Raw genomic sequence first — 20,766 nt, 5'->3', positions numbered from 1 at the left:
TGATTCGCATTAGACCAAGCGCAAGTCATACATATTCTCCCTTGCAACTTGCTTTTGGCCATCAGCCAAATATTTCCCACCTTAGAACATTTGGTTGTGCGGTTTATGTCCCTATCGCACCACCACAACGCACTAAAATGGGTCCTCAAAGAAGGATGAGAATATATGTTGGATATGAAACATCTTCAATAATAAAATATATTGAACCCATGACGGGTGATGTTTTTACAGCACGTTTTGCTGATTGTCACTTTAATGAAACATTATTCCCTAGATTAGGGGGAGAAATAAAAAATAAAGAAAATGATGTTTCATGGTGTGAACCTCAATTAATGTATCTTGATCCTCGCACAAAAGAATGCGAGACCGAAGTTCAAAAAATAATGCATATGCAAGAACTTGCGAATAAATTTCCGGATGCATTTACAGATACAAAAAGAGTGACTAAATCATATATACCAGCAGCAAATGCTCCAGCTCGAATTGAAATTCCAAAAACTGGCAATAATGTCATTCTTGAGTCTTTGCCACGCCAAAAACGTGGGAGACCAATTGGTTTCAAAGATAAAAATCCTCGAAAAAGAAAATCAGCTGATAATAAGGTAAAAGAAAGTGTTCAAGAAGAACTACAAATCAATACTCCTTCTGCAGAGGAGATTGATGATGTCAATACGGAATTTTCAATCAATTATGTACATTCAAAAATATTATGGAACCGAAATGAAATGAAAAATCTTGATGAGATATTTTCATATAATGTTGCATATGACATCATGAATGATGATGATGATCCAGAAACAAAATCTGTCATGGAATCTCAAAATAGACATGATTGGGATCATTGGAAAGGAGCAATACGAGCCGAATTTGAATCGCTCAATAAAAGAAAAGTTTTCGGATCTATCATTCTCACACCTAAAGATGTGAAACCTGTGGGATATAGATGGGTTTTTGTGCGAAAAAGAAATGAGAAAAATGAAGTTACAAGGTATAAAGCTAGACTTGTAGCTCAAGATTTTTCTCAAAGACCAGGAATTGATTATGAGGAAACTTATTCTCCTGTTATGGATACAATTACTTTTAGATACTTAATCAGCCTGGCAGTTTCTAAAAATTTAGAAATGCATCTTATGGATGTTGTGACTGCTTATCTTTATGGATCACTTGATAGTGATATATATATGAAGATACCTGAAGGATTTAAGGTATCAGAAGCAATCAATGCAAAACCCAAAGAAATGTACTCAATCAAGTTACAAAGGTCTTTATATGGGTTGAAACAATCGGGTCGCATGTGGTATAAACGATTAAGTGATTACTTGATAAGCAAAGGGTATACTAATAATCTTATTTGCCCATGCGTTTTCATTAAGAAAACATCATCCGGATATGTCATCATAGCTGTTTATGTTGATGATCTTAATATCATAGGTACAAATAAAGAGATCCATGAAGCCATTCAACTTCTAAAGAAAGAATTTGAAATGAAAGATCTCGGAAAAATCAAGTATTGCCTTGATTTACAAATTGAACATATGCCTAATGGTTTACTTGTACATCAAACAACATATACTGAAAAGATTTTAAAACGTTTTAATATGGACAAGGCAAAACCATTAAGTACTTCTATGGTTGTTAGATCACTTAATGTTGACACTGATCCATTTCGTCCCTGTGAAGACCATGAAGATATCCTGGGACCAGAAGTACCATATCTTAGTGCAATTGGAGCTCTTATGTATCTTACAAATTGTACAAGACCTGACATTTCTTTTGCAGTTAATTTGTTGGCAAGGTTCAGCTCAGCTCCTACCAAAAGACACTGGAATGGGATCAAACACATATTTCGATACCTTCGAGGAACTACTTGTACCTACCCGTTAAATAAATTTCGTCCCGAAATTTGAGTGAGGTGGTCATGGATAACAATAAAAATGTTTTCATGACGAATATGAGTTGACAAATAGAGTTTTATTGCCATTGAGTAATAAGGAATAAATAATTTGATTATTCGAAGAGTATAAGTGACGCAGTCGCAAAAGATTGAAATACATAAATAGAGATTCGTTTTAACTTTTGACGTTCTCTTGGTTGAATTCCGAAATTCGAGGTATTTAAAGAAAATCTTCGAAATCTAAAAGATCTAATTCTTCGTTGAATAAGGTAATTAAGATCTCTTAAATTAAATGCGGATATCTGCCTCGATTGCTATGTCGGATTCTCTTATTATAAATTTACCTCTACCGTTCCATTATTTTCACCACTTCTATATTTTCTTTCCTTAATTTACATTTCCAAGGATTTGTGAAAATGCTTAATCCAGTTCTGATCATTGTTCTTATTTTGACTATCGCAACATTCATTCTCCTCTTCCAACTCCCACCGGAGGAATCTGTTTTCTTCTACTTCGCTCTTGGGGTTATAGTATTTTTAATTCTCCCGTGTCTATATGTTGCGATAAACATTGACATACACGGTTTGTAATTCCTGTGTTGTTATCGGGCTTTGTATACTCCTTTATATTTCGGGGCTCCATGCTTTTGTTTGCACTTCCCGACTTTAAGTCAAGCGAATAATGGTCCAGAATTCATAGGTATGGATTTTCGATTGAACATACTTAAGGTTCTAAGTGAGATGGTGATAGCACGATCTTGATTGATTAAATTACCAGAATCACTGAGAATGGAACTATCAAGAATATAATTTCTTGATATGTTCAGAGATTAAACAGAATGAAAGAGTTGTGTAACATGGCACATGTTGACGTTATGATCTGTGAATCATCACGTTCCATTAGAAACTCAGCATGACTTACTGTAATATAATCACGTTGGCCAAGTGTCATTATATTATACTAACTCATGCATCAATTTCCAACACTACTTTAAAATCATTCATAATTCAAACTCAAATTTTAAAGAAATTTAGAAACTAAAGTAGTTTCCTTTATGATGTAATATAGATAGCAGGAAGAGATAAATAATTTTTGGACAAGAATATTTATGAAAATATCCTCAGAAATATCAAAGATATTTATGATGATATTTTGAAATTTCTAAGTTCGATGGTTGATGGAGAAATATTTTCCGCAAGATTTTAACATGAGTACGGAGCAAGATATTCGTTGAAGGTTTCATCAGATCCAGAATTACTTGGATTCTTTGAACATATAGTATGTTACTTGTATTTGGCCTTGGTCTCCATGGTTTGCTCAATCTGTTTTTCAGTACCAAATTTTCTATTGCGCGTTCCTAACACTCCCTTCTTTATCATTAAACTTTTGGCCGTTTAGACCATCTACAATTTTTCTGTTTCCTCTGCATTTAATGCTACGATATCTGAATCATCGGTTATCAATCCGAGGTGGTTTCAGGAGAATTGTGTTTTTAGATGATTAAACGTTGATGGTAATATGGTGGAATATAAAAGGTTCCCCGGTAACAATAAAAGAGCACGCGTATATATCAAGATTATAATAAGGTTGTTTCGAACGAAAAGTCGAAGTTGACTTGCTGGAGCTGTGACAAAATTGACTAATTTTGAAAAGGAATTGTAAAGTTATTTTTGGTAATAACAATGCCAAAAAATTTAACACAGATACGTGTTTAACGTTTACTCAGGTTCCGAGTGTTTTCAGGTGCATAACTATATGCATTAACCTTTTCTTCCGTAGATGAAGTGCGGTTGGTTCATCCACTCGATTGAGGTGTTTTCAAGAATCATAAAAGGTTTGAAAATAGACTGGAATTGTCAAGATACAAATGAGGTTTAAGATTAAATCAAGTGGCAACTTGAAGAATTATTTAGTTTCATATGTTATAATCAATATTTTAATTCATTTTGATTGTCCAATATTATTCGTCCACAGTTAACAGTTCAATAATTTATATACAGTTTAATATATAATATTCAAAGTAATTAATACGTGTCGTGACCCGTATACGTCTCAGACTCGATCACAACTCAAAGTATATATATTATTGTAGAATCAATCTCAACCCTGTATAGAGAACTCGATCATTATTGCATATAGAGTGTCTATGGTGATTCCAAATAATATATATAGATGCGTCGATATGATATGTCAAAACCTTGTATACGTGTCCCGATATTTAAAGTGCGTAAACTAAATAACAGAAATTAAATAACGATAAATAAAGTGCGTAAAGTAAATAACAGAAATTAAATGACGATAAATAAAATTGCGAGAATGTAAATTGTGATAAAATAAATTGCGATAAATAAAATGTAATCAGTTAGCTAGGATCAGTTAGCTAGGATTTTGTTAACGTGGATTCTTAATAGAATTTCATATTGTTAATTAATCTGTTTCTAATCAAGTTTTATTGTGTCCATTATTTCTTCGTTGTGCCACTTGATGGATTCTGATAGATCAAAATCCAAATATGTAATTGGATGAATATGGTTATTCTGTGGTGAACGGATTTGTATATCGGTGGATGTAAGTAGGATAGTATATGATTTGTTGAAACAGATTCGAAGAACGTACAATGTAACTTATTAATGTGAAATTTAAATAGTCCTCGGGTATTACCTACCCGTTAAAATATTTTCACCATTAACAGTTTGTACAAGAGAATTTTTAATTACAATCTTTATGAAAACATATATACATATATATTTTCTTCAGATTTATTCATGGATTTAATGAGTTAATATGATATTAAACTCATTTGCTTTTCGGTTGGAACTAGAATAAATAATCTCTAAAACTTTAGAGATTACATATTCGCCATGTCGAACGAAGATAAATGAGGTAGAGCGATACGTAGAACGAAGATCATATCCAAAGTACATATGATGATATTGAAGCATGGATTGTTGATGGTACTGGTGCTGTTATTGATTGTACTGTTGGTGCCGGTGATGTTGCTGATGCTGGTACATTTTGCACCATATTCTCCGAATAGATTTTTCGAGCGCGAAGTTTGTTGACTTATTACTCCAGGATGATTGTCGGCCGGAAAGAGCGGATGAATAAAGTTCAGAATTGTGGATAGAATATAATCTTTTCGAGTTACTTTAGAAATGAGGGTGAAGATGGTGTCTCGAACAAGTTCGCAGGTAAACGCTTCAGGTTCTTTGTCAAGAGGTGAATTCGGTTGGTGGAAGAGATCGTCTTTTTCGCTCTTCTTTGTTTAAGTCGACTACGAACTCATCAAATGAATTGGGGATGACTGATTGGTTGATTCATCCCGGTGACGCTGATAGGTGAAACTCCATATCGGAATAGTTATCGGAATCCGAGGAATTTAAACTGGTTGAGAGATTTATCTCGTACGTTTGGAAGAAGGATTTTCGATAAGAATAGATTATAGAATGTAGATTAGTACCCTGTAATACATAATTTACATATGCATATATAATACTAAAATCCCATAAGTTACGGAGGAATCTACGGAAGCTGTCAGGTAGAGATAACAATAACAGGTACGTTAAGATATGAAGTAGCAGATACGCTAAGATATGTCTATACACTATTCAAGCAATCATTCCAGTAAGAGGTATCTAGACTAAGAATGACAAGTAGGTAATTTCCTAAGGATGATAAGCAGATGATTTTCGACTAGAAATGATAAGCAAAACTTTTGACATGCAGACACGGTCGAAGTCCAGACTCACTAATGCATCCTAACGACTATCAGTTAGACACACTAATGCAAGACCCGGTTCGCTAAGACCACCGCTCTGATACCAACTGAAAGGACCCGTCCTAATCCATCTGGACAAAGTCACCAACAACTGGTTCCATTGCGATGATCGACTCCAAATAGCGTCTTTAAAATGAGCAAATGCACAGCGGAAATGTTTCTTTCATACCTGAGAATAAACATGCTTTCAAGTGTCAACCAAAAGGTTGGTGAGTTCATTAGTTTAACATAAATAATCATTTCATAATTTTAATAGATCACAAGATTTCATATTCCCAATTCTCATAAATAAACATCCCATGCATAGAGACAAAATATCATTCATATGGATTGAACACCTGGTAACCAACATTCACAATATGCATATAAGAATATCCCCATCATTCCGGGATCCTCCTTCGGACATGATATAAATTTCGAAGTACTAAAGCATCCGGTACTTTGGATGGGGCTTGTTGGGCCCTATAGATCTATCTTTAGAGTTCGCGTCAATTAGGGTTTCTGTTCCCTAATTCTTAGATTACCAGACTATATAGGGTGATATTCGATTTGATAATACAACCATAGAATGTAGTTTCGATCACTTGTGTCTATTTCGTAAAGCATTTATAAAAGCAGCGCATGTATTCTCAGTCCCAAAAATATAATGAGTAAAAGGGAGCAAATGAAACTCACGCATATAATTATTGTAAAACAGTTAATAAAGCATTTGCATGTATTCTCAGTCCCAAAAATGTAAAGAGTAAAAGGGAATCAAATGAAACTCACGCATATAAATATTGTAAAACAGTTAATAAAGCATTTGCATGTATTCTCAGCCCAAAAACGTAAAGAGTAAAAAGGGCAAATGAAACTCACGCATATAAATATTGTAAAACAGTTATTAAAACAGTGCATGTATTCTCAGCCCAAAAATGTAATGAGTAAAAGGGAAATGAAACTCACCTAATGTATTTTGTAGTAAAAATACATAGAACGACATTGAACAAGTATAGGGTCGGCCTTGAATTCACGAACCTATATCATTGATATATATATTAACACATATAATGGTAATCGAACAAATTTATGTTTTATTATTAATTTTTATGTTAGTAAATTGTATGTTTTCATTAATAACTAAATTAACTATACTTTATTTTACATACTTTAGATAAATAATTTAGTATTTATTATACGAATATCAGTATAGTTATGTTATATGTAATAAATATATTTTCCTTATATATAATATTTATTGAGTAAATTAATAATAGTAATCCTAGTAGTGATAATGAAAATAATAATTTTTGATAATAATAATAATCAAATTTGTTTGTAGTAATAATAATATTGTAACAATGATAATAAAAGTAATGTAATTAAAATTATGTAAAAAAAAAATCATGTTAATGAATGTAATAATAATGATAGTAATATTTTTAATTATAATGTTAATTATAATGTTAATGATAATAACAATATTAATGATAATGATAATAATAACAATAATAATAATAATAATAATAATAATAATAATAATAATAATAATAATAATAATAAGAAAGGCTACCTTATAGTATCAAGTTTAAAAATAAACGCCCATGCCCGGGCTCGAACTCGAGACCTCTCGCTAACATTGTAACACACCAAACCACTCCTCCAAAACCATTTTTCTGTTATTATATGGAACCAAATGTAGTTAACCCGTTTTTAAAATCAAGTCCAACAGCATATCTAGTCTTCAATCCATATCAGTTACGGCCCAACAGGATGGGCAGTCCAATAACAGGTTGTTATTGTTTAAATTAAAAAAAAACTGCAGGAGGCTAGGCTCGAACTCAGGACCTACTGTGTAACCAACACTTCCCTAAACCATTGTTCTAACTGTTACTTTTTGATTTAATTCACAGATTAATTCTATTTAACAATTACTTGTCTGTGTTCATCTTCATCATAATCATCATCACTTCTAACATCAGACTCCATAACCCTAATAAATCATCATCATCGTCTATCATCCTCATCAATCTCATCTTCTTCTTCAATCTTATTTAACGAGCATCATCTAAATATCCTAATTAACCCGTTATCGATTCAATATTATTATCAATATCGTAACTTAGAATCATCGTTAACCATTCTCATCATTATCCTTATTCTTTCATATCATTATCATCAATTTAGTTATACGTATTAACTAACCCTAATCATAACAAAATCATGATTATAATCATAAGCATAACCATAATCATAACCATTTTATCATTATCTATAAATCATGTTATCAATATCATCATCCATATTTTAATCATCCCGATTATTATTTCCTAACATCATAATCACAATTATCCACCACCATCATCATCATCATCATCAATTCACTGACTTCATCTGCAGGTTTCGTGTGGGTTTATTAATCAAACAGAAATATGATGGGTTATAAAAATAGTTGTGAGAAAGTGAAACAATAAATGAAGCGAACCTAGCAGCCAGTATTCTTCATAGCAGCCCAAAAGATACATGGGTTGGGTTTCGGTTCACTAGTAACATCAATAATAACTCGGCCCAAGTACAAAGCTCATAGCCCGTTCGATTTTCCATTTGATTTGAAGTCGACAGTTTAAAGATAACAAGATAACCTCAGCCATTATTAAATTGATAGTGGGTTATTTGGTGTAGGAATTGTCGGCAAAAGCATAAAGTGGCAGCATGATCATCGGGTACCCACTACAACTTGCAATATTAATTAATAGTTCAAGTTGTCATGTACTAATTTAAAAAAAGCAGGTGATAGCTTGATCACGTATCTGCATTATCATACCGATCATCATCATCTTTATTACTCTTGAGTTATTCGAACAATAATAGGGATATTAACAAGTGAGCTGTGGCGTACAAACAACAGAAAACTTGCTGTTGCAGGTGGCGGTGGTGGCTGAAAAAAAATGGAGGTGAAGTGGGTGGTTTAATAGAGGTGATGTGGTGATGAAGGATGGTGAATGATCGTGGAAGATGTTTTGGGTTGAACAGAAAATGGTCTGCAGCACAGTAGTAGTACATGCTCACGGTGAAGGTCTTGTGTTGTGATCGATGTTAGTTCTTGGTTTAAATGATTAGAAGGGAGAGAGATAGAAGATGAGAGATGATGGTTGTTTTATCGAATGTGAGAGTAAAGTGGCTTTAACGATTTTTGTGTGATTGCTAAAGTTAGTAATAGGTTTTATGATTTACGTATGAACTGAATTGGTTCATTGTATAGGAAAACTTGGTTCTCAATTTCTCAATCAGACAAATTAAAGTAGAGAAATTAATAAAATACAATAAAATCTAATATAGTTGGTAATTGATTGTACTACTAATATCGATATGAATCTAATTTGAAGAACAATTCGTACCAATTTAATACAGTTGATGTTAACATGTAACTAATTAAGAATTCTATAATTCATACGCAAGAGTTATATACTTATTGTTAATATTCATAATTATGTTACTAATAAACTAGATACAGTTAATAATAATAATTAATAATATTTATAATAATAATAATATGTCATAATAATAATATGTCATATTAATTTTAATGAATTTAATAATAATAATAATTATTATTTTCATAATATTTATAATGTTAGTAAAAAATAAATGATAATAATAACATTATTCATAATAGTAAATATTAAATTGTATTACTTATAACAATAACAATAATAATAAAAATGTTAATAATACTAAAAGATATTAGTTCCTAATAATAATTTATAATAATACTAATGACTCCTAACGGTAATAATATCTAATATTACAAGTGATATAAAAGATATACCAAGTTACATGTATTCTATTTTCATATTAGAATATTGATATTAATCATAATGATATTGATATTAATATTAATAATAAGGTAATAATCATACAATTATATTTTCAACTTGTAATTTCATTTAATATGTTACTGTTATGATTTATTAATTGTATCATATTTTATATATTATAAAATAACATACATTGAATATTAAGTCTTTATAAACTTTATATATATTCCAATATATATACTACTTATGTAAAAGTTTATATATTGTATTATATTAATTCGAATTAATATATACACTTATATTTACACTACCTATTCATTTGCACATAATGGTTCGTGAATTGTCGGGAATAGTCAAAGGTTAAATGATTTCATAAAACAGTTCAAAAATTTTGAGACTCAGTAATACAGACTTTGGTTATTGTATCGAATTCATATAAAGATTAAGTTTAAATTTGGTCGGAAATTCCCGGGTCGTCACACTACTGATTTAGGATTATTTTATTCTAACGAATCAAAACAAGATTTGGTTGGTTATGCAGATGCAGGTTATTTACCTGATCCACATAAAGCTAAATCTCAAAATTGATATGTATTCCTAAATGGAGGTACCGCAATATCATGGCGTTCTCAAAAACAAACACTTGTTGCAACATCATCAAATCATGCCGAAGTGATTGCATTACATGAAGCTACTCAGGAATGTTTTTGGTTGAGATCAATGACACAATTCATTACTGATTCTTGTGGACTGGAACGCGATAAAAGTCCAACAACTATCTATGAAGATAATGCAGCTTGCATAGCACAGATGAAAGAAAGGTATATCAAAAGTGACCGAACAAAACACATACCTCCTAGATTCTTCTCATACACTCAAAATCTCATTAAGGACAACCAGATTGAAATGAGATATGTGCAGTCCAGCAAAAACTCTGCTGATCTTTTCACGAAAGCACTTCCAACTGCTATTTTCAGAACACACGTTCATAACATTGGCATGAGACATGTTCAAAAGATGTAACAACTGAAGCAATGTCTACTTGAGGGGGAGTCAACTCCATGCTGCACTCTTTTTCCCTTAGCTAAAGTTTTTTCCCACTGAGTTTTCTTTAGCAAGGTTTTTAACGAGGCAGTAACTTATAGTTGATCTCCAACAAAATAAAATTGTCGTCCAAGGGGGAGTGTTATAAGACATAAAAAAGTGGCCGACAAATTTGTACATAAAGTCAAAAAGCAAATCCTATTTGATATCTCATGAATGAATTGTACAGTGGAATTTGAGTAGTATAAATAAGGATCGATGAATGTAAATCAAATGTACCAAAAATTATAATATACTCTCTCCCTCTCTTTTATCTTCTAATAATCAATAGCCTACAGTCAAGAACCAGACCACTAAAGGTAGTTATACTGCTAAATTATAACAGTATTTTATTTTTGCGCTTTCTAAATATAGAGTAATTACTTATGCTAAAGACCCATATACACGGAGCATATTTTTATTTTCTATTATATCTGGATTCTTTTCTATTTATATTTTTGTTTAGTGGTTGTTTGTATTCGAGTTTGTAAGATGATTATTTTATCATTATATTTTTGTTTTTATATTTAAATCGTAAATGATCAATTCCAACAATAATAATGATTAATAGTGTTACAATTTTAGTTATCGAAAATGTACAAAATAAAAATCATGTTACCTCCTCTTACAGTAGCAAAACATGATAAATTAATTATTTCTATTTTCTGCATAATTTCTTTGCTAATTACTAGTATATGTTATTTAAATCATAATTACATAAACGCGTGATGACTTTTCAAAATGCAAATTTAAACTCTTAAATAATAAAAAATTACTTTGTCATTCACGTTAATAGAAAGCTCTACAACATAAAAAAGTAAAATGAAAGCTACCGAGTCAACTAAACAAAGAACTGAAGATGAAGATGAAGCATAAATGACAAGTTTACCCTCACACGCGTTGCACATGACCATCTTTAACGGACCTTTTTAACGGAAGTTTAACGGAAGAACTCTGATTGCACTATTTTGAAAACTAAAGTTTTCTAAATGCAAAAAAAAAACCCTGAGGAACTCTAATTGTAAAATGACGTATAATCAAGGGACGAACGGTGAAAAAAGTCAAAGAAAAACATACTAAAAATACTTAATAATTCGAATTATTTGATTTTTAAAGTATATAAAACTAACCACATCTATATGTTTTTATAACTTCTTGCTTATAATTCAAGTCGCAAATTATTGTTGAATCTTTCTAACAACGGTCTTAGAGGGAGTCAATAAATAATTCATTAGAGCCGCATATAATTCGAGAGAGTCAATAACACGATTTTTAAGTCAAAGTCATTGAAGAGCCGAGATCTGAATTACTTCATTTTTTAGATTTAACTTGTGTCACAACAATCGACTCAACACACAGATCAATCAACTATGTTACAACATACTAAATTGAATTTTATTTTACCAAAATGAACTAAGTAATTATAATTTAATTTTCTAAGTAAATATATATTTATAAAACCAAACATTTTACAAATGAACACGTCAACACTTATAAATATTTTGTACATATACACTTTTGAACTACTTCGTCTAAATTTACACAATTTAGAACATGAACATAAACGCTTTTGACACAGTTTATTCAATTCTATACACTTTTTAATAAGGGTATAACTTCTATATATAATAAGGGCATAACTGAAATTGCACTGAGTTATTAATATCATTACGAGTAAGATATATTTATTTTGAAACATACTTTAGCTTAGTCAACATCCTCAAGTAACAGTTTTAAGTATGTATTGTTTCTTTATTTACGACTTTAATATTCAGTAATAAACGGCCTTTGTTAGTAACGGGGGTATTACATTTCCACCTTACCAAAACTAAAAAAAACTAAAAAAAAAAAAAAAGAAAAAAAGAAAAAGAAAAACAGAACTTGTAATAGAATTGCTTGTTCAACTGTTCTATTAATTAGTTAAGAGGCCTAATAAAAATCACACCTTAAACAGTAAGCAATATTGTGTATTGTGTACACAATTTAAGTATTGCAATTGCAATTTGCAAGATAAAAGAAGTAAGTTGGAGATTAGAGTATACACTTATCAGTAACTATCATCTATACAGCTGCACTGCAAAACAGTGGAGCCTACAGCACAAGTCGAAGAGATCTGTACAACGTCATTGCAAAAGCATAAAACTTACTGAACTATAGCATAAAACTTACTGAATTGATAGTTCTGTACGGCATCTAATATAGACACAAAGTGAAAATGCATTAAAAGGATTTGATCATCCTCACAGTGGGAAAAACAACTTGAGCAGTTAAACGTAAGACAAATTTGAGTTGTATTATCTCATAACAAATACAACACCATGTATAAGTGTATACGCCTCTCTATCTATGTTTTTTGATTATGGCTGTGCATTTTGATTGTTTACATGTCTACTTGATTTTACATATTTCTGCGCATTATATTATCCATGCTATTTGTCATACTGTGGTGCATTACTGCTATTTGTGTTTTCTTTTATGGATACTTTGTATGGTTGCTTTTTCTGCTCATAACTCTTACAGGTACGTATGCTCGCACTATTTCGTTTTGAGGAGCATTTTCTGGTCGGAGGTCCTTTAGGAAGCAATCTCTTGGCTCTCGAGTAGAGGGAGGGACGATCTTATCTAGTCACGGGTTCTATACCCGCGAGTGGAGTAGTGACTTCTTTCTAATCTAGGGTTCGAGGAATGATTGTCTACACTCCACCTCCCCATACCCTACATTCGTGGGATTGGGTATTGTTGTTGTTGTTGTAAATACAACACCATGTAAAGTCAACAAGAATACATCAATACATCCATCCTCCAATCACATATTCCTTGAACTATATTAACAATTGTTTAATCAAAAGCGGTCATATTAAGGTTCACTAAAGTTGAAAAATGCAACAATATCGACTGATACAGAGTAGGATGAACATAAAGCTGAGTAAACATATATGGTAAGTGGTAACCCACATGAATGTTTTTTTCACCACAGGGAACAAATATGAGAATAAAAGAAGTGAGCAACCAAAAATAGTAAAAGATTGAACCGACTAGTGCGCTGAGGTTCCACCAAAAGCCACTTGATCATAACAAACTGTTCCTTTAGACTAAAGCAGGCATGTCCTTGAGCCAGGCATCCAATGGCTTACCGATCGAGTAAACAATAAAACCAATCTTTCTCAGTTTCTCACTATCAACAACATTCCTACCATCAAAAACAAAAGCGGGTTTCTGCATATTATCATATATCTTCTGGAAATCAAGATTTTTGAACTCGTCCCATTCAGTCAAAATACACACACCATGTGCATCCTTGGTGGCTGCATAAGCATCCCAAACAACACCAACTTGCTTCACTGTAGTAGGACTCATTGGCTGAAGGTGCAGAGGATGGTCCCAGTCAAACTTCTTCATCGAAAGATCTCTTTGGATCTGATCCTCTGTAACTTGCGGATCGTAGATACTCAACATAGCCTTGTCCCCAAGCAAACCTTTGCAAACATCAATTGCAGGGGTTTCACGTGTGTCACCGGTATCTTTCTTGAACGCAAATCCAAGTATTGCAATCTTCTTGTTTGACACCGTGTTAAACATAGAGGCTACAACACGGTTTACAAAACGGGTCTTTTGGTAATCATTAATCTTGATGACTTGTTTCCAGTATTCAGCCACTTCAGGTAGCCCATTGCACTCGCAAATGTAAACCAAGTTCAAAATATCCTTCTGGAAACAAGAACCACCGAATCCAACACTCGCGTTCAAAAACTTTGGACCAATTCTAGTATCCTTTCCAACTGCATAAGCAACCTGGGTAACATTTGCACCTGTTGCCTCACAAAGAGCTGACATGGCATTAACTGAAGAGATTCTCTGTGCCAAGAAGGCGTTGGCAGCAAGTTTTGACAGCTCAGCAGACCATAAATTGGTAGTGATGATATTTTCCACCGGGACCCAGTGAGCATACACGTCCTTCAACGCCTTAATAGCTGCCTGTCCACCTGGCGTTTCCCTACCACCGATGAGGACTCGGTCGGGTTTAAAAAGATCTTCGATTGCGGTTCCCTCAGCTAAAAATTCAGGGTTCGAAAGAATCTGAAAGTTAATTCCTTTACTGTTATGTGTCAGAATTTTTTCAATCGCCTCAGCTGTTTTCACAGGGACAGTTGACTTTTCAACAACAATTTTGTCTGATTTTGACACATCAGCAATCATACGAGCAGCACTTTCCCAGTATGTAAGATCAGCAGCTTTACCGGCACCAAGACCGCGTGTTTTTGTCGGGGTGTTAACCGAAACAAATACTATATCAGCTTCACACACATGCTTCTCAACATCGGTGCTGAAAAACAGGTTCTTGCCACGACGCTGCTTCACGACATCATCAAGACCTGGTTCGTATATAGGAAGCTGGTCGCTATTCCAAGCTGTGATACGAGGTACGGAAATATCAACTACAACCACTTCGATATCAGGGCACTTGAGTGCTATGACAGCCATGGTGGGTCCCCCTACATACCCAGCTCCAATGCAGCAGATCTTCACCATCTTCTCGTGTTCCTGTATACCACAATTCCAAAAAAAAAAAAAAAAAATTCACCATTCAAAAAGAGTCCCATAAATCATATGATGCATCTAGCTCAAATTGTATTCTATCCATCATAGAATCAAATAAATACTAAGGGTAGGTACACATAATTGTGTCCAACTTATTACATAGTACACTACTATATGAGTAATAAGCTTTCAATTCAACCTGTTGTATGTATTGGACCTGTAACTTGTTAACCGATAGTGTAGCGCAAGATTTGGATGACGTGGTACATTACATGGGTGCCACGCTAGTGATGTTTACATAATTTTATGAAGTTTATGGCTACAGGATGTAAAAAGCAATGAATTGGATACATTTCCATGCCATTAAACCTTAACTACAGGCATAATGGAGCTTTATAAACGAGCATATATTGTACAGAGAAATTTGTTTGAATTTAGGTAAACACTCAGATCTGCTTCAGATGTAAGCAACTATAAAAAATAAAAAGCTAATTTCATCTAGCTTATAATCATCATTGTTAACATCAATTGAACAATCTAAACAACACAGATCTCATGTTAATATTACCGATTCATACTTAACAACCTACAAATTCAGCTGACTATAAATAAAGACCTAAAAATGTTAGATCAGAACTTAATTATACAAAATGTCAACATGATGTCATGATCTGATTATAAGAAATAGCAATTAGAGTAAATAACAGTTTGATTCAAACAAAAATATAAAATTAGGATAAAATTGAAACGTAAAGTTACGAGTCGGAAATGTTACCGGATAGATCAGCGTTCAGCGATCGGAAAGTTTGAAAATGGAAGAGATCTGTTTCTGTTATGTGTAATACAAAACAGAGATAGCGGGTGTATGTTTATATGGAGTAATAATTTAAAACGTACAGAATCAACCCTTTAAATTTAATAAATATGACACTAAAGGTCCCTCGGAGAAACTTTTTTTTTTTTTTTTTTTGGCAAATATATATATATATATATATATATATATATATATATATATATATATATATATATATATATATAAGATCGCAAAGATCCAGTGGTAAACACGAACGACAAATATTGAAAGGTCTCACTCTGATCGTCCTACAAATATTGGACGATAACATTGGAAGAAAGCGAGCACATTGAAAAAGTAAAAGACAGTACATACGTACAAACCACCAAACCTAAATCTAAAACATACATAAAACCGATCTCGTATCTAACACTATATTCGCCGCTACATAAAAGCCGCACGACCAAAATGAACGTCAGGCACTCCAGCAGCACCTAACCCGAGGCCTGCAAACCAAAGTAACCTCTCGTACCCAATAAACCACGTATCAACTTCAGAACTAGAGAAACGCTAGCCCGTCGAATAAGATTAAATCCCCGTTCGAGCGAAAAAAGGACCCCAAGAGAAACACTCTAGTAAATATCAATTTTCCGAGGTTAACTAAGTTTTTATTTCTAAGATCTTGTTTTTCAATGACAACACGAGGAGTCCACCAACGTGCATTTGGTAGAAGGAAAGGGAGTGATCAAGTTATAAAAATACTTTCTGCTTTTAGCATTTTGTAACCATGAAGTTTTTTTATTTGTCCTTTAGACCCCGAAAGTAAAAAAAAAAAAAAAAAAAACCTCGTTTTATAGTCATTTTGTATGTCAAAACAAATGTAACAAAAACCTCTTCATTCATATTCTTTTTAAGTTAGATGAACAACGAGAATGTGATTTCATTATTCCGCACGATAATGTAGCTTCTAACATATATAGTTACTTAGCGTTTGAATATTAATAGACAACGCTCAACTCACATAACCGATCACGTACGCTCTTCATTCTAGAACTTTTGCATGGTATTGAGGAAGCCACGAGCATTTGAATTAAATGGCAAAAGTGAAACCTGCATTTTAGTTTAAAAGGTGTAGATTGACAATAATATTTAAACCATGTGTCTCCTATTAAAACCCACCAAACTCGCTCCATAAGAATCGGATGCAAGTAAGATACATTCACTGAACATCCCTTATATGACAAGAATGAGGTTGATCTCACTGTGTAAGAGGTATAAATCTTTGCCACAAGTGATGCTCGAACATGGGCCCATACTTCCAAAGAGTTTTTACATAGCAAACGCCGACTTTTACTTTCTCTAATTTTATTTATAAATTTTATAAAATGCGATATGGTTTTAAATCTATTAATTTCATACATTTCTATCTTTAACGAATAATAAAACCACTCTTATCTAAAATCGCTCTCATTTTGTCCTCATTAGTCCTTACATTTAGTTCTCATCTTCGTGTTTTATTAACTTATGTATTTGAAAATGAATGTGTTAAATAAATTGGTTATGCGTATAGCACATGTACTTTGATTTGATGATTGATAACTTATAATTTATTGGCTCTAAGTTTTAATGATTATGCTATGGATGATAAAATTTAGTTCTCATTCATATATAGTAAGATCCGAAAGCTGTCTCTACTTCGCGTATAGGGACGACTATTTCTACTCTTACTAGAAAAATGATTTCCCAATACGTGATTGAAGAAACGACTTTTCAATTATGTGGTATGTGGAGTGATTGTCTATATCTCACATCCTCTATACTCTACATTTGTGAAATTGTGTATTGCTTGGTTGGTGTAGAAAGAAGTTTTAGAAGGTGTTGACATGACGTCCGTGTATAGTCGTTTATTAATGAAAATTTAGTGATAATCGAAAGTATTTTAATCTAAATAGGATTGTAGGATCGTAAAATTACATGATAACGACGTGTGTGACACGTGGGCAACTTTTTCCAAAGGCCATTTCATCTTCCACTTCACTTCACGTCCATTCTAGTAATTAATTAATTAACTTATTAAAATCCTTAATCATTCGTGCGACGCTAGTGATGCTTAAACAATCATTGGTGCTTCTTAAACTCACATCCTATTTATATTTGTTATCAAAATCCTTATACATAATTTGAAAAATATCAATTGAAGGCGTAGCTGTAAATTAATTAAACTAGTTTTTTGGCCCTCGCTTTCGCTGCGGGTTGGTTTCGGGAAGAAAAAAAAAAGAAGTACTGTAGCTACAGTAGCGGGTATTCGGGTCGGGTTGGTGGAGCTGGTCAGGGGATCCGAATGGTATTGGGTTAGTGGTTTGGGGGTGTTGGCCAAATCATGTTTTGAAAAAAAAAAAAGTTACTATTAACGAATGGTGTTAACCAATCATAAGTTGACACCATTTACCACAATTTATATTTATATATATATATATATATATATAAATTCTTTGTTTGTTTTGAACACTATGTCACTATTTATATAGTTTAATTAAAAAAACATTTAATTATATAGTTTTTCAAACTAATTAAATAATGGAGTAGTGCATATTAGTATCCCTAAATATTATTTTGTAATATTGCATGTCGAAATAAGAAAATCTGGTTATTAGATACACACTATAATAATCATGCGAATTTGATAGTCATTCTTAAAATACTAATTATATGTTGTATATTAAATTAAATTAGATTAAAATTAAGATTAGTGTTGAGATATATTAATTATCATCCTAATACAATACCAATTGATTTAATATTCCAATTAGTATATGCTTCTAGTTTTGTGTTTCCTTATTTGTAATTGTTTCCTTTTACATATTGGTTTCTTAATTGGCTATATTAATAAACAATTCTTCAGTTGCCTAAATTCTATATGGTATCAAGAGCAAAGATCCAATAACCAAATTAAACTCAAAACCCATCGGTTAATCACACCGATCAAACTCCACAAAATCACATACGCCCAATGCACTCAAAAAAAAAAAAAAAAAAAAAACCCTAAATCACAAATCGATTCGTTCAAGAATCAATTCACAAGACGAATCAACCGATTAACAATCTGTTAAATATCAGAATCAATTAAAACTCAAAATCTTCAATCAATCGACAACTAAATATGACAGGAGGAGAAAGCATCACAAAAATCACCATCGACATCACATCACCATATTACTTGACGCCATCTGATCAACCTGGATAGAATTTTGTAGGAGATGATATACTCAGAGATGGGTATTACAATGATTGGAAAAGTGAGATGGCTAACGCTTTATTTGCCAAGAACAAATATGGTTTTGTGGATGGTTCAATTTCTATGCCAAAAGAAGATTCTGCAGATTTTATGAATTGGAAGCGCTGTAACGCAATGGTGAGGGGATGGCTAGTGAGTTCAATGGTTAAAGAAATCAAAAATAGCGTAAAATATACTGCCACTGCAAGGGACATCTGGGTAGATCTTGAAGAACGATTCGGGAAAGAAAACGCACCACGTGCTTACGAATTGCGAAGAACTTTGACTGCAATTCATCAAGGTAACATGTCTATATCCGCTTATTACACCAAATTAAGAGGGGTATGGGATGAAATTCAATCTGTGACCATCATGCCAACATGTAGTTGCAATCTGTGTACGTGTGATATTGGTAAAGCCATAGGAATTATGCGAGATAAAGAGCGATTGTATGACTTTTTGATGGGTCTTAATGAAGAATACAATGCAATTAGAACTCAGATTTTGAGCAGCACTCCTATACCATCTGTTGGTGCTGCGTTTCACCTTGTAAGTCAAGATGAACAACAGAGAATGATTGGTAATTCCAGGAATAACAACACAGAGGCCTCTGCCATTCAAGTTACAGGTAGAAACATGCGTGCATCAGGAAAACCAAGTAGTCAATACGCTTACAAAAGAGATGAAAGAATTAAAGCAGAAGAAAAGGAATGCACATACTGTAAGAAATCTGGACACACAGTTGATGGTTGTTTTGAGATCATCGGGTACCCGGAGTGGTGGAATAAAAAGCCGATTGGAAGCAGGCCTCAAACACAACCTGCAACCAAGACTGCTGCTGTCATGGAGGAGAAACAGTCACCGTATTTCACAAAAGAAGAGTATGACCAGTTGATGAGGCTAATTCGAGGCGGCAAAGTCAAGGAATCGAATCCAAACATTAACATGACAGGACTTACATTCGAGGAGCCCGATTGGGATGGGTGATCATTCTAAAAAAAAATAAATAAATAAATAAACCAAAAAAAAGTTAAAAAAAAAGGTTAAAAAGAAAAAAAAGAGAGAAAATCGGCGTGGGTATGAGCCGCCTAGCTTGACTAGGTTCCAAACCCTGTAAAAAAATGATGAATTCTCCAAGGCGAACCAAACAAGGTTCAAATCGAACTGGGTTCATGTCTGGAGACTAAATATCCTAGACGAACCAAACAAGGTCCAAGAAGACTAGGTTCAAGTCGGGAGATGAAAACTCCTGGCGAACCAAACAAGGTTTAAGAATGAATTGGGTTCATGTCCGGTGATCGAAAAAAAAGGAGGTTCAAGTCGGGAATCGACTGAACAAAATTGAAGGCTAGCTCGTGATTGACTAGACAACAGGAAGACTCCTCAACGATGTATTGGGATAGCTTACTTCAAAGTTGTGGAAATTGATATTTTTCAAAACCCTAAGCATTGGATCGTTTTGAATTCTTCCATGTCAAGTTGAATGTTCGAGATCTTCACATTCCAACTTGAGGGGGAAGTGTTGAGATATATTAATTATCATCCTAATACAATACCAATTGGTTTAATATATATTAATTATCATCCTAATACAATACCAATTGGTTT

At 32.9% G+C, this 20,766-nt stretch overlaps 2 protein-coding genes across 4 annotated transcripts; one reads left to right on the top strand and one right to left on the bottom strand.

The window, feature by feature from the left end:
• Nucleotides 1–13,372: 13,372 nt before the first annotated feature.
• Nucleotides 13,373–15,921, bottom strand: LOC139896329 (UDP-glucose 6-dehydrogenase 3-like). Of its 3 annotated transcripts, none has more exons than XM_071878955.1 (2): nt 15,867–15,921; nt 13,373–15,094 (listed from the first exon to the last, which is right to left on the bottom strand). In XM_071878955.1, exon 2 carries the CDS (start codon nt 15,080–15,082, stop codon nt 13,640–13,642), a length of 1,443 nt encoding a protein of 480 aa, XP_071735056.1. In that variant the 5' UTR covers nt 15,083–15,094; nt 15,867–15,921; the 3' UTR covers nt 13,373–13,639. The 3 variants fall into 3 exon arrangements, with proteins under 3 accessions (XP_071735056.1, XP_071735058.1, XP_071735057.1); XM_071878957.1 differs by having other exon boundaries at nt 13,373–15,082; nt 15,867–15,912; XM_071878956.1 differs by having other exon boundaries at nt 13,373–15,085; nt 15,867–15,909.
• Nucleotides 15,922–19,185: 3,264 nt separating this feature from the next.
• LOC139900098 (uncharacterized) lies at nt 19,186–20,145 on the top strand. Its single transcript, XM_071882900.1, has one exon. It carries the CDS (start codon nt 19,186–19,188, stop codon nt 20,143–20,145), a length of 960 nt encoding a protein of 319 aa, XP_071739001.1.
• Nucleotides 20,146–20,766: the final 621 nt, after the last annotated feature.

The sequence above is a fragment of the Rutidosis leptorrhynchoides genome, chromosome 3 (genome assembly GCF_046630445.1).
Source record: "Rutidosis leptorrhynchoides isolate AG116_Rl617_1_P2 chromosome 3, CSIRO_AGI_Rlap_v1, whole genome shotgun sequence".
NCBI lineage: Eukaryota > Viridiplantae > Streptophyta > Magnoliopsida > Asterales > Asteraceae > Rutidosis > Rutidosis leptorrhynchoides.
Note: the sequence above shows the minus strand (reverse complement) of the source record. Positions and strands in the feature narration are given on the sequence as shown.

What these genes read in the sequence shown, in the direction of transcription:
- LOC139896329 (XM_071878955.1), bottom strand. Translation starts at nt 15,082, where the DNA reads ATGGTGAAGATCTGCTGCATTGGAGCTGGGTATGTAGGGGGACCCACC.
- LOC139900098 (XM_071882900.1), top strand. Translation starts at nt 19,186, where the DNA reads ATGGCTAACGCTTTATTTGCCAAGAACAAATATGGTTTTGTGGATGGT.